Source organism: Haliaeetus leucocephalus, unplaced genomic scaffold (genome assembly GCF_000737465.1).
Source record: "Haliaeetus leucocephalus isolate CR32 unplaced genomic scaffold, Haliaeetus_leucocephalus-4.0 Scaffold351, whole genome shotgun sequence".
In the NCBI taxonomy this organism is placed as follows: Eukaryota; Metazoa; Chordata; class Aves; order Accipitriformes; family Accipitridae; genus Haliaeetus; species Haliaeetus leucocephalus.
The window spans coordinates 4,400,486-4,416,265 of record NW_010972787.1 but is presented as its reverse complement, the minus strand read 5'-3'; the positions used below and the strand labels follow the sequence as shown (position 1 = coordinate 4,416,265).

General features: G+C 37.1%; 1 protein-coding gene across 1 annotated transcript in view; it reads right to left on the bottom strand.

Moving 5' to 3' along the window:
* Positions 1-15,780, bottom strand: part of WASF3 (WAS protein family, member 3) — a 54,596-nt gene that overhangs the window by 20,509 nt on the left and 18,307 nt on the right. Inside the window, exon 2 of the mRNA XM_010572676.1 lies at positions 4,915-5,057. Within this exon, the coding sequence (XP_010570978.1) occupies positions 4,915-5,047 (133 nt within the window). The 5' untranslated portion in view covers positions 5,048-5,057. The remainder of the gene's footprint in view (positions 1-4,914; positions 5,058-15,780) is intronic.

The window sequence follows — 15,780 nt, the reverse complement described above, 5'->3', positions numbered from 1 at the left end:
AGACTGCCACATTCTAGGATTAAACACATCACCCCTAGAGAAGTCAAGCAGACAAGTGCTTGTCAGTTACCTTTCAGGAGGCAAAATAAGTCATAAAGTTGATTTGTTGGAACATACTTCTTTTAATACTGAATTCTGCCTTTTTTTTTTTTTTAAACACTTGCTACTCTAAAACAAGTAAAAGACAGGTTGTCAATCTCCTGTCAGTAAAAACAGTGACACGGTAAAGCAATATTGGAACACGCTGTTCTGATTAACATGATGTAGTAAGTTTTAGAAATAAAGTAATACTTCTCTAATGTAAAAAACTAATTTAAAAGATGGTAACATAGAAAACAACACAAAAAACAAGTAGAAAAAACTATCTGAAGTTACAAGCATGTATCTTTCAACTTAAGAGCTGATTTTGGTACCATTAAGACAGTCATTTAAAAACACGATGTGATCGCAACATACAGGCAACCTAAATATTAATTTTAAAAAAACACCAAAGAAATTATGCAGTTGTTCCTTCTAAGTTTCCCTCCAACCGCAGAAGTAGTTGAAAGGAAATTTAGTCATGATACTGCCTCACCAAATCCCCACTCTCAACAGGTTTTAATATCAATTAACAAAAGTGCCTCTTTCTAGCACTTCCACAGGTCATCTTCATAGAGCTGTATTATTTGATTGCTCACAAAATAAATTTCCAAGCATTGTGAGACATTTCTGGAGATCAGCATTTCACAAGTAATTCAAATACCTCTACCCAAGTTCTACAGTAACTACACAAAACATCATCTTGCCACATCAGTTTATAACATTTCTAGCAGAGACTAGACACCACCTGAATTAACTACAGCTGATTTTCACACACTGCATAAAAAGGTATGCATTAACACATTGAATACGTTGCCCCAAAGGTATCTTTTGTCAGCAGTCAAAATGCTCAGTAGTGTAACAGGAGAGGAATTCAACAATGGTGCAGGCTTGCCTGAAGACCAGAAAACACAACAGCGTTTATTACTTTAGCTAGTTTCCTTTCACATATTTGAGTTTAAGTAGTACAGCTTTCCTTTGAATTCCTTGTTCCATAGCACAAGTACATGGAAGAACACATTCAAGTTAATAGAAAGATTTACAGTGCACTAAAAAGGGTTTTAATTTTTCACACCATAAACATGCATTATCTAAGAGAAAAGGTAGAGCAATGTCATCACCTGGATTCAGGTGTCAGTGCTACAAGACACTGGAAGAAAGATGACATTAGGGCTGCCCCACAAGGAGCTAGCACTGCACTCAGGGTCCTAGGTAAGGACTGAAACATCCCACAATTAGCTGGTGTTTTGTAAATTGGAGTTCACCCAGGACATGACCATTCTATCACAACATGAAGCAGAAGACAGTGATTCCACCCATCCATTTGTAACTGGATTAATTAGCATTAGAATCATGCTTCCCCCTGCCCCTCTTTTTAAAAAAAAAAAAAAAAAAGTGGTAGGCTGTTACTGACCAGGTCTTGATTCTTATCTGCCTCCTCATAGTACCTCCAGCGTGATACCTAATGCCAAAAAAAGCTAACTTCCCAACTCAACCTGATTTAGCAGTGGTAGAGAGCAGAGTCACACAAAGCTGGATGCAGTATGCTCAGGCCTGCATGCAAACTAGTGAATCTGAGCCAACAGCTAATCTACCCAAGAAAATACTAGGAGGCAAGTTGGTGGACATTGCTCTCTGCATGAAAGAAAAAGTATTCCAAGTCCCCACAGATCATACTTCCCTCATTTGTAGTTGTACAGCAAAAAAGTTTGGTATCACTTGCATATGGGTCAATGAAAGTAGCTCTGCACCCATGTATAGATGGTTTATACCCATATAGAAACAAGATTTCAGCCTGACAGGTAGTATCTGAATGAATGGAGAAGCCAAAGATACAAAAATACAAAATATTTAAAGACTGACAGCAAGGAAAGGAAAGGAAAAGAAGTGATAATGCAACTTGAAACACGAGTATGTTAATGTACAGACTGAAATCTAATTAAGAAAAGCTCAGTAAAGGAGTACATATACAGTTTTTAATATTTAGTCTTCCAACGACAATTAGATGTAATTTATTATTTCTTCCTCATATATACAGATATGCAAAACACAGGAACAAAACCATGGCGCAATGGATCCTGTTGCAGAGAGCAGCTTTCTTCATTGGCTGGAGTCCTCCAGCCATCAGACCAAACTTCACTGCCAAAAGTAAGGGAGTATTTTGTGGAAGCTTTTTTCAAAGCCTTTGCTCCATGACACTGTTTACTAGGGTATAGCATCATGGTACTTAAAGGTACAGGCTGCAAATGCTCCCAGTGCCATCCCAGATAGATTCTCTCCTCCCAAGTGGAGGTGAATCCCCTAGTCAAGCTGTTGCCTTATATAAAAGTGCAGAGTTTCATACAGAACACTGCTCACTCTGCTTGTGCTCTAAGCCAGCTGGCTGCAAACAAACCCAAATCTGAAGACATAATAGAAAAAAAACTTCACTGAGAGCACATTCCCTTTGGATAGGAACTTGTTCATGTCTCCTGAAAAGAGCAGAGGCAGAAGCTAGCCAAATTTGTACGCAACAGCACAGATCTGGCAGTTTTTAAAATCCACACTGAACTCACAGTGCAACATTAAAAAACAGTGTGACTTGCAAGATAGACCTGTACTTGCTCTCTCTACGCTTCAAGCTGTGGGAACACCAACGAGCTCTGATGCTGTCAGCAGGACATACTACATTAGCTCCAGTACAGCATTTTTCTATGATCATTTCCTTGCTCCCAGTTGGCTTGAAACATAGGCAAAACAAATGCTGTCTGCAAAAAAAATCCCTCTGCAAACATGACGGATTTTAGACTGTGGACAAGCCTCGTGGTACATTTCACTTACTAAATACCATGTATTCATCTGTTAAAACAAAGGATACATCATTTATTTGCATAGATCTTTAACTTGACACTAATAAAGTACTTTAGGGCTGTCTACGGAGACTTCTGATGACCCAAGAAATCCGCTAAGGGAAAACTGCAGGACATGGATTGTGTAAGTAGCCAGCTCCTCAGCAACAATCCTAAGAGGATCTGAATATGCAATGTAACAGGCAGATTAGCCACAAAACCAGATCTGGAGAACTGGAAGCTACACATTCCTAGCAAGTCAGACAAGTGAAAAGTGTATTATCCACACTTTGGCAACCATTATACAATACCAAAATGATGCCTTATCAGATATCCTTGAATGTAATTAGGACATTAGCCATTCTTCTCAATTTTCTGAAACTTAAGGATGTCAATACTGAGCAACTGCCTGATAAAACAGAAACTGAAACTCAATGACAATACAAACACAAATTCACTATAAATAACATTAGACACTAAATCAGCAGCTACTCTTCAAGAAAGATCAGAGAATCACTTGGAAAATTCTCTAAAAATATCAGCTCAAAGCTTAGCAAGCAATCAAAATTCTCTAAATTCTTAGGGAACTAATGATAAACCAGAAAAAAATCTGTTGAGGCCTTCAGATCATAATCAAAACACTCCACCTTAAAAAAAACCCAACATACTCTAACTTATATATCTAAAGCAGAAGTAACAACAATCAGAAATACAAAACAGTTTCTACCCAAAAAGAGTACTAGCAGATCAGGACACTCCAACCTGGAAAAGATATCACTAGGAGAACACAATAAAGACTTAATAAAGTCACAGATGATTACAGAAATGCATAAGATGAAATCACCTTCCATTATTTTTCACAACTCAAGAACCAGAAGGTATCAAAAGGAAAACACAGATCAACTTCTGTTGTGGGACATTCTGCCACAGGTTATTGGGCAAAAAAAAAGTGCAATCCCTGTTTGAACACATCTAAGCAATTCCACACAATAAGTTTACAAATGCTCAGTACTTAGGATGATTCAGATGGACCTCCAGCTCAGAAAATCCCCAAATCACTGACTGCTGGAAACGGTAACATGCTGTGTTTCTTTTACTCTTTCTCTATGCATATTTCCTTTCATCACAAATTGAACACCGGATTTAGTGGGACCCATAGTCTAAACTCCATTCGGACTTTTTTACATCCTTAAACTACTTCCATTTCCAATGTGACGAAACTGATGAAACGATAATTTCTTTTCTAGGACCAGAGTTACCAGCACAAACAACAGCTGCAGATTGTTAAACACTCCGAAGAAATCTCTTTTCTCATTCATTAAGAAATATTCTTCTTCTTGCAAACACTCCAGGCATGCTTCCAGAACTGCTAGTTGTAGTGTCAACTAACAGGTGTACTGTGTAGGCTGCTCTTTACGGAGCTGACTCTAGCTTGCCTCAACAATAGCCTAGAGGTTTGGTCAGTGAATGCCATTCTTTTGAACGCTTATTTTAATTGCTTAATTTCACTCATATGAATTGATCACACACATATATGAAGAAAAGGCTTAAGAAGCATTAGCACATTAAGATGAACTGAAATTTCAGTCAAATGTGTGATTTGATGCCAAGAGGCAGAAGAGCTTGCTGGCTTCGTCTTGTACAACTGAACACCAAGAATAACTCAAGTGCTAGTCTTGTTTCTTGCACCAATTTCTCTCACCTTAGAAAAATTCCTGGGTTTCTATACCATAGTTTTTTGATTGTTCTTTGGGGGTTTTTTTGTTTGGTTTGGTTTTGGTGGGTTGGTTTTTTTGTACACTTGTAAATCTTAGAGAAGCTCTCCTTGTATAAGCTTCAAAATACAGAATAGCATAAAAGCAATGAAGTAGCATTATATTATTATATTACATAAGTGGCAATGCCCTGTATCATAATTTTGCTATTTAAAACAAGCCATCTTACAGCTTTTCATTTATTCAGTTTTTCATCAGGAATCAAATACTTGCAGGAAGTTACAGATACTTACTTAAGCTGCTTAGCTGGCGTATGATAGCAGCAAGGGTGCTATTCGTTACACATTCCAGTTCACTAGTAATTCCCTCTGGCAGTGCTCCTCGGCAGAGATGCCGTGGTTCAATGTTCCTTTTCACCAAAGGCATGGCTCACAACCTGGAATTTACAGAAAAATATGTATTATATTTACAAAAATGAAATTAAGAAGTATGAATCTGTGTAGCACACATTCAGCTTTTCCTACAAAATGTACTTCACCTTTCTTCTTTTAAATGAGTTGCTTCAGCATTCCTGGCGTGAGCTACTGTACAGTTCCTACCGAGGCACTGGAGTCACGCACCCAAGCCAGAACATGACAAGAGCACCGCAGAAAAGCATAGAGAATACAATCCACGTGAATAACGCCCACCTTTTGTCTTGGATTTGGTGTAAGATTTACTGTATACACAGACTCGTGCTACAGTACCAGAATCACTGGACTAAAGTGCACATTTGCATTTATAAAAAAACTGGCAGTCCCCACAGGAGTGGCAGGAGAGTTCGCTGTCTGGAGCAAGCTGGCTTGCTGCCTTGGCAAGCAGGCCACCGGCAGACTGTCCATGCGTTACAGCCCCCTGACTACACCAGACACTGACCTACCCTCGCTCTGACAGTTTTCAGTCAAAATGATAAACTCATCTGACGGATAAGGGCAAGGGCCTCAAAAATAGGCTGGGTGACAATAAGGAAGAAGCTGCAAGGTGAGGAAGAAGGTGGTTTTCCACAGGTGGTGCTGAATGACAATCTGAATGAGGTAAGAGCACTTAGCGAACAGATTCTGGGAACATGCCAGATGTGGAAAGACATTCATCTAAGAAAACAAAAGGTTGTCAGAACTGGTTGTCTTGGAAAACTAAAAGAAACTAGGATGGGGAAAACAAATACAAAAAGGGATCTCAAAGCGTTGCGAAAGGGCACAGAAAACACTATCCTGCAGAGAGAAGCTTAGAGAGCAAGGATGCCCAAGTGGGACAGAATTCCCACAAAAGGGAAATGAGACCATATAATTTTAGAAGTTCTTAAGCAGTTTTCTTTAAAACGGCATTAACACAATTATAATTATATGATTACCTTTTTTTAACACTGATAATTCAATGTCCATGCACTACTTCTGAATAATATTCTGATTAAAGACCATGTGGCACCAAAATTTTCTGGTATGAGAATTTACAGTGTTACCAAGGACATTAAGTTCTTTTGGAAAAGACTTAACTGAAAATTTCTTTTTTATTGCACTACAGCAATTAAAGTAACCTTTGAATTTCTCTAATTAAAATCACATTAGTGATTAAAATACCTTTTTGCTTTTCAAATGTTGCATAATGATTTTTGTAATTAAGACCCCCTCTGAAGATTTAAAATATTTTCTTCTCAAGATCATTTCTAAAAAACTAACAACTGTTAAGTAATTAGCAAATAGCAAATTATTTACCTGTAAGATTATTTCAGAACAGGCCAGGAAGAAACAGAATCATGACTTCTAAGCAGTAGTCTTGAATTATATTTTATATGTTTCTTAATATGAGACAGTTATTCAAATATGTCAGAATTTAAGGCCGACTGAGTTTGCTAATTTTTAAACAATACATCAGAGATAAGAGAGGAACAATTTTTATATTAGACCGAAAAGCTTCTTGTTTCTGTTCTGGTTTCATATTCCTCTATAAACAGATGCATTTTAAAATATTACTTAATATTCAATGCAGTCAGTTTCCTGAACTTGATCAAAAATAGGTAAAAACTGGAAATTCACGGTTATTGAAGAGCAACATCTAACAACATCACACTGCAAACAGGCTAGCACATTGCAACAATGAAATAAAAGTCATTATGAGGCATTGTTTCACTATGCAGTAAAATGTTCATAAACGTAATTAGTAAGTAGTAAATTAACAGGAGCATAAATCAGTGCTAAAGCAGCCAATTCCAAGTCTTAGTATTACTCCAACACACAAGCTACAATTTTTGTTCTTCTCTAACGTTAACAACACTGCCATACAAACTAAAGGCATAAAGATTCCCTACAACTATGACAACAGAATTCCTGAAATACTGGTGGGTGATTAGACATATCATAAAATTGTCTTTCCTTGCAACTAATTTTTACGTGCAATTCATCAGTAAAACACTCTGATGAACAAGGCAACCATATTACTGGTTTGGGGGTTTGTGGGGGTTGGTTTGGTTGCTTAAAGAGAATTACTGGGAATATGTTTTGCTATACAAGTTCATACCCGAGATTTCATTTTTTTAACCCTTCTTACATAAATTCTTATATGAAAAGACCAGAAGTCCAGGAGAACAGAGCCTAGCTTCCCATGGCTTTCTGTCTAGCATTCAAGGAGCTGGCCCCTCTCTTACCTTTTGCAGTTTACCTGACTTTTCCCCACCACCCCACAGAACACACTGGGAAAAGTCAGAAGCTGGCTGCACGCTGCCCAGCTCATCACCTGCTACCTCCTGAAACACCTACCACACCAAGCATCATCAAAATGTTTTTCACCAGGAGCACTAATTTAAGTCCCTTCTCCACATCATGTTCGTCCTTGCCTATAAAAGCTCATTTGAAGAAAACATACAACTGCGGTTTCATTTTTTCATTTTCTCATCAATTCTTTATGAATGGGTCCAATGCGTTCAAGAGCTAGAAGGGGAGAGACAGACCAACCCAAGACATCCCATTTCTTTAAAGAACAGGCTAAAACACAGTAGTGCTGGGGGGGGACAACAACTTTCATTTTTGAATGCATTTAAATTATTATGTATCCACCTCATTTCAGTGTGAAGTTTAATTCCAAAAGTTAAACTGAACACTGATGAGTAAATATATGCAACAGATTAAGCAATGCATTAACTGCTCCTGATCAGAGGGGAAGAAAAAAAGAAAGAGGCTTGCGATTACGATTATAAGTTTCTGCTAATTTGAAACCTTCAATTATCTGAATCAAATGCTTACAGACCTATTCAGCTACTAACCCATTAATAAGTAAAAAGGCTCTTATCACTATGTGTTCTTGCTACCAAAGCACTACCACACTTTTCTTCACCACACACAACTCAAGTTAGATGAACTTAATCTTTCTTAAAAGACAATTCATGAGAAGCGAGGCTAAAATTTTTTCAAAATTATGTAACAGGAGGTTAAACAAGAAATCAGGACAAAATAAGCCTCTAAATTACAGGGGCTTCATCAGGCTCAACCAGGCTGGGGTGCAGTACGTTACCAGGTGCAGAAAAAGAGCTGGCAATGGCAGTTTCACTGACTTCCACCTGTTTCGAGTCACACTTCAGCCCCAGTTTATTACTAGACAAGATACTCATTGTGATATCCTGCCACAGTATTAAATACATTGGCATTTAGTAAAATCACACTCAGTTTTACAACATGGAGGTTAAGGAACTTCTCTTCCCTGCCATCCCTAAATAAACGGAAAACATAAGGCAACTATGTTGTTACTATTTTAAAAAATTGTATCAGTTCAGAAGATTGGGACCAATCATAGTTGATCATTTTCTTACACATTTTACCCCAGCTGAGTAGGCAATACTGCTATAAATTTACAGCTAGGATAAATAGGTCCAACTCCGCTCCCTGCATGGAGCCACCTACACCCGGCACAGCTGGCTTTAAACCACCAGCTGCATCTGGCACAAGAGATGAAGGACCTAGGAAGATGCTATACTGAATATATATAACTGGCTGCACTAGAAATGTATGAGACATTAGCATCAGACCAGAAAAATGGGAGCAGGAGTCAAAGTGGGAAGAAGAAAACTAAGAGGGTGAGATGTCACTTAACATCTCACTAAATCCATGCGTGCTTCATTGGACATGGACCAAACGCAACATCTGGCTGGACTGAACTCTGACTGGAGCACAAACGGACACTGCTCTCCAAACCCAACAGGCATCAGCAACTGCACAGCTAATCTAACTCGATTTTCACACACATTCTGAAAGGACAGGACATCAGAAGCTTGAATTAATTTAGATCAGTCCATTAAAAATTCACATTAGGCATGCTCCCTCCGTACTCTCACCTCCCTTTTTTTTCTTCCACGCCCCCCATAACAACTTTCATAACTGCCTTTTATTTTAAAATTAGAAGGCACTTATTCCAGTTGTTATTGCTGTAGAGGCAAGTAGGGTACAGAAAGAGATAATTGAACCATTTTTGCTTTTCTTTCCACACCTCCCCTGCAGTTGCAGGAGTATCACTCCAGGTCAGCTCAGACCACCTTCCTCTGGACAACAGCTGTTAAACTGCATGTAAGAAGTTTGACATTGTCTTGGCAAGTCAGATTTTAAAAAAAAAAAAAAACAAGTAGAAAGCAGATGTACAGTAACAAACATGAAAGAGGACAAACACAATGTACAATCTTTCCAAACAACAGCAGAGCACAGCTATTATAAGAGACAAGCTGGGTTTTCAAGTATTTGAGCAACTGGCAAAAACTCAAAGCACCAGCTGTTCCCCAAACCTGCCTTTTGCCCTTTCACATCCCCAAAAAGGATTTACACTATCGCTAAAAATATATTCACTAATAGCACAAAACGAATGCCAATTCATTATACAGCCCCTCTACTTGTGAATGTTTCATTATTATATTTTCTCAAAGACATTGTTCAAAACCTTTTTTAAACTCTGAAGAGGTTTCTTCTTATATCCTCTAGCAAAATATAACAAAGCTGAACATTTTTACCATGAAAATGAGCTTTCCATACATCCATCCTAAATTCTCCCTGAATATATTCTATTATTTTCAGGGAGCTTTAGAACTTTTCATTGATGACTCTCACAGACCTCTATAAAGAGAGAAATTACCATAATTCTCCTACTGTGGAGAAGAAAAACAAGAGATGGATTGAATATGCAGCTTGTCATAAGTGATGTACCAGATGGGATTCCATTCAAAATTAAGCACCTGAATTTGTATGACTACATATATATGAGCTCAGTGTCCATGTCCCTTTTGAGAGCTCAGCAGAAGCCCAGATAACAACTAAATCACCCCATCTATTGATAGATAGATACCAGAATGATACGGTGAGCTCAGATACCTCATGTGTAAGCTCTGCTATGCACCTACCTAAATTTAGGTGTCTGAATCTACAACTGAATTTCACCTCATCAAAACCAGAGAAATACCGTCGGTTTCCTGCACCTCTAGCCCCGCAATCAAGTTACACTACCTCCTAATCACACTATCTCTATGCCTAGGGCATTTCAACATTTCAAATGTTTGCAGACAGTTACATTTTCCTATGCCTAATGTCCTAACATTCAATTCAACATGCATTTCCATCTCTGAATGGCACCCAGTTTGGTAATATTGCCCATTTTCCTATTCAAGTTTGTAATTCTAGATAGTCTGCAATCGCCTCGCCTTCAAAATATATGTACGTCCTAAATAGAAAGAGAAGGGAAAGCAGGAAGATGAAAGACCCCGAACAGTAGTTTTGGAGATGCTCTCCATCCCCATTTTTTTTCCACAGAGTCACTATTATCACAGATCTCCCTGTCCTCCAAAGGCCCCTCATCCTTCACTACAAGACACAAAGGAAGGGCTACATGGATAGCAGACACTGCTATCCTTTTATCTCAAGGGAAAGAAAGGAACAGGCATGCCTTTAATGCACATCCCTTTCTGTTTTTTCCTTGTCCTAAATGACTGGGAACCCAATGTTCATGAACCTTTCCTATTTATCATCTGTGAATGTCATTTAGTTTATCGGTAACAACAAGTTAAAAACAAATAAACTGGAACTAGCATATAATCTGGAAATCATTATCTTAAGCTCATGATTTAATGTCATTCATCTATACTTTTTAAAATTTGGGGTTTTTTAAATTCACTTCATTCAACCAGAGTTTGAATCAACATTTTGTATACTGCCAAAGAATATAAAATATGTAGCCATCAGTTACTGTATAACACTGCTTCAATGCCCCAGAATTATGTGATATTTATTAAAAAGCATCTTAACAAGACTAATTTTTAATAACATGTTCTAGTTATTCTAGTCCTATCAAGTATGCAATGCCTCTCAGCCATGTTACTATGGAAAAAATATCAAAACAAAATAAAATTTTACTAAACATCACAATTACGGTTTAAGTACTTCTATTAGAGCTATCCCAATCTAAGGGACAAACAGTCTACTTATTAGTTAATATACAGGGGGTTTTTCCATGTTTCCCCTGATTTTTAATGCAACTCTCTTGATTTTGATACTGAGTTTGCTGAAGCAAGGGCAGACATTTGTAAGACATATGCACAAAGTCTAATAGAATTCTGTTCCTTAAGGATAACTAAAAATCAAGAACAACTTTCTTACCTGCAGCAAAACACGTCTTTCAACAAGACAACACATGTAAAGTGAAATGCCTAGAAAACATCTACCTCAAAAGAATAGCTAAAATTTAATTTGTAGCCAACTCTAGCAATGTCTTTTCCACAGATCTTCCTCCTGATTGCCAGATCTACATGAAAGGCATGACAGTCAATACTGGAATGAAAACAGGTTTTTTCTTCTTCACATCAGACCACCACTTCTGATCTTCCTTTCACATCATACCAACTTACGTATTAGCAATGATTAAATGGGCACAGAAATCCCTAAAGCAATTTTGTTTCTTCAATAGAGCTCTTATTTTAATGTCTGTTACAATTAGCTATTTCTGAAGGTTCACCAACTTGGAGGGTTGTTTTCTTTTTTTATTGGCCTAGGTTTTTGTCTGTGCTGAGCTCTTCAGGGCAGATTTTATGGTCCAGTGATATTATGAAGGAAATCAAAATGTTAAGCAATGACAAGAGAAAGGACAACAGGGGAAGGAATGGTGTTTGGTTTCAGTTATTTACAACCTATATATATTTTATGGACCTACATATCCCTAGCCAACCCTCCACACCTACAAAACCCCTGTAAGAAGCAGAATGAAAATTTTGAGTCGGTAGTTACCTCTGCTAACACTGTGGACCTGCAACACAAAAGTTCACAGAACCATTAGAAGATGAACATATTAATTCAGAAGTTTCCTCTAATTAAAAAGTTGGGAAAAAAAAAGTAAATGGATCTCCGCAGCACTGAACATTTAGAGTTACCTTAAATTTAGTTCTCATTGGAATTTCACACCAACATTAACTCTAAGCAAGCATACGTAAGATGACATTCACTAATGCAGGAAAAAAATTTCCTGAAAATGATTTACCCTGAAATTAAGTAACTATTCTTTCCATGAAAGTGTAAACTGTAATATAAAAGAAGTTTTAAAATACTATCAACAACTATGAAGACAAATAGGAAATCTGCCTCATTTTCTCTAAAGCTTGCTGGATGATTTATTGGGGAGGGCCTTTGTTTTACAACCCCATCTTTGCATTACCAGTTGACTGTGGTTCAAGAAGGTATTTGTGCATCTGCCATGCTGTAATAGCGTCAAAGGTCTCATCAACTTCCACTTAAGTACTTGTGTCTACATTTCACCACCTAGTAAGTGTGCCTCAATGAACAAGACTGAAGGACCACTTTAACATTACTGCTTTAATTTTTTTTCTTTCCAATAGAAATTAAATATTCCAAAACTACAATCCCAACACTAGCTTTTCTCCATCATAGTATTTTTCCCCAACAGTTTCTAATGAAATTAAAATCTTATTATGAATTACAGACAGATTATGAAAAAGTTTCATCTTCTGCTCCAAAATAAAGGATCATATACACATCAGCCAATTAAATGGCTTCCCCATTGTTAAAGGAAGAAAGATAGATATTTCTCACTCTCTGCTAATGAAGCAAGTGTACAATCAGTAGCCTAACTGAGGTTACTGCATTCTTTTACCTCCATTTCTGGGTATACAACTATAGTTCTTTTCAGGCCCAACTAAAACATATCTATGGAATATAGAATATATCTATGTATTTTCATTTTTTCCTGTATTAAGTTCTTATAATCCAATTAATGGATTTTGCAATTTATATTCACCACATTTTGTCACACTGCCCAATATGCAAAAAACTTTGCCAGTAAATTAGTTTGGATTTTTTTTTTACCCCTCTGCCACTTAAATCTTTATACTTTCTAAAGATGCCTTATAGTTTTTATAAAAATACAGGAAAACATATACACACTATATTTTTCATGTTGAAGTACTTTTTTTTTTAAACACTAATATTTACTTAATTTCATCACTCCATTTCTTCACAGGATAAACTTCCCCCAGAATATCTGTCAATATCCCTCAGCTAGTTTTATCCTCTCTTTTCTCATGCATATCTCTCCTGTGAAAGCTGAGATCTTTGGTTGTGTCACATTCTTCTGATTCACCTTCTCACTTAGAATAGCTTACCGCACCACAGTAGTACTAGTTTCAGGCTTTAAGCATCTCATTCTCAAGTAGCCTTTCTAAATCTAAAGTCAGATTCCCATTCCTTAAAATTCTTTTCATTGAAACACAACACAAATGGAAAAAACCCCACTGTGGTCCCATTGAAGCTATTTGTTAAGCTTTTAAATAAGATTTCTCCTTCACTAACACATTTTAATCTTCCTTGGTACACTTAACGTCACAAAGATATCTGTTTAAGAACAGATTTGCTTACCTGAAATCTAATATAGGCTCACAGATTGCACAATACAGTAGCTTACTGTACTGAATCCAATCACTCTGCCAGCATCGGATCCACCCATCCCTTTCTACTCATTCTGTATCAGAGTACAGATGATCCAGGACACCTTCACACATGACTACAGTCTCTCCTTTCTAGATCATAAGCTGGCCTTTCGCTAACCAAATTTTGTTCATTAAGCCAAAACACTAATCATGCTTTCTCCCAAAAGAAATTAGGCTAAGGGGTACTAAAGAAATCCACCTGATTAAACTGGAAGACATCCACATGTGGTATAGTTGTTGCTGTAAAAAAAAAATCAGGGTAAAAAATAAAAAAAAGTACATGAAGAGCATGGACTGAACAACTCTGGAAAAATGTGTACAGAAGCTTTTACCCAAATAAACCAGACTTAAATTTACTTAACAGAACAATATTACTTGACACTGTGCTTAAGGGTAAAAGGTGGCTAGTCACAGTAATACAGCATGCTGAATAGGGAAAAAAAAGTTGATTTGTGCCTGTGTGGGTCCATGTCCAGACTGACCACCACTTACTATTTGTTCTATATAAATTGTTCTATATAAATCACTTTTTCTCTTCTGTCTTCCTTCCATATCCACATGGTTAATGTAACCACACACCCAATGACGACAACTCACTTTGTTGCTTTCTGCTGAACGAACAATGACCAGTTTAAACCATCAACAAAAGATGCCGACACGTTAATCTTGTTCTTAGTGTGATGGCTGCTCATCCTGCTCATAGTCCCTTCCAGATGGCTCAGTGTGAAAGGGATGGTGGGATGGGAAGAAGGAATATTCCATACTGTTCTGAACATCTGTTCCACTGCGTTTATACATTTAAAAAACAAAAAAACCTTACTGCCACTATCAATTTTATTACTTCAACCTAATACTACTAGGCTAACACCAAATATAGTGTAAATGTTACATATGCACACAAGAAAGGAAAAATGTGTTTTCAAGTCACAAGAGCATTTGTTTAGATTTTGCTATCTTAAGAATGGACTTGTCTCACTAAGGAAGTACTTACGCTGCACTGAAAACACGTTTTTCTTTCATATGACCTCTCTTGAAATCTGTATTATACTCCAATAATTTATCACCATCCCTTCTCCTATTCAAGCAAACTGAACTGAACTGAGTCACCATTTGTTTTCATTTAGTTTTATTTGTTTGTCTTTACTGAAAAGATATACACTATGCATTTGTTGGAACTTGTTTAAATTCTATTTGAACAGTTTTGCACAGCAACTCAAAAGTATTTTCTGTGTGCATATACAGAAATAGTGGTAGCTTTTTTTTTTAAGCAGAGTTGAAAGAAATAAAAAGATAAATATCTTCCTACAGTATACAGTCTACCTCTCAAATAACATTTACCCTTTAAAAATACCATCTGTTGAAAAGAAGCACTCAGCCAGAATAAGAAGGAACTCAGCACAGAGTTAAAGAGGAAGAAGCAGCGCTTTGTCTTACAGCACAGGAGAAAAGACTTAGATTGATCATCCTCCCCTTTTATATCATCTTGACACATGCAAACCATACAGCTGCTGAATTATTCAGCTCTTTCTATTCTGAATAACCAAACAGGTATGAAAATTTAGAAGTGTTGATACACTGATTGGGAAAGTGGCATCCTGTAAAATCTGATTTTGTTTTAACCTTTGGGACCTAAATGGCAATATTCAGTGAGGACTATAAACCGGATGAGGTCAAAAGGATCAAAATCACAAAGCAGCAAAGAGCTAGTTATAATGCCAAGCTAATTAGGTCAGAACAGCTCTCCACTAGCAGGTCAAAATATTTCCAGATGTCATCAGGCTTGGATCTTAATCAGATTTGAGCACAGAGTTGGTTGTGTAGACAGAGCCACACAGTTCTCACTCTCCATAGCCAAACTCAGCAGCCCAGATATCTGAGAAAATATCTACAGGCCACTCTTTCAACAACCAGAAGTATTCCCATGAAATAGCTAAGAAGAATTCAGCCTTAAAGTAAATCATGGTTCAAACATCTTGCTGTGCACTTCAACTAGTGATTCCCACCTGTTTAATGCCTCTTAAATTTTCTAGCATAGTAATACCACAGGGCAATAAAATTAAAAAATTACAAAACCAAGAGAACTGGTATTTAATAAACACTATTCCCTAACTAACAGTCAACCATACCAGGACATTTCCCACCTGAAAGAAGTTTCTTTCTTGTT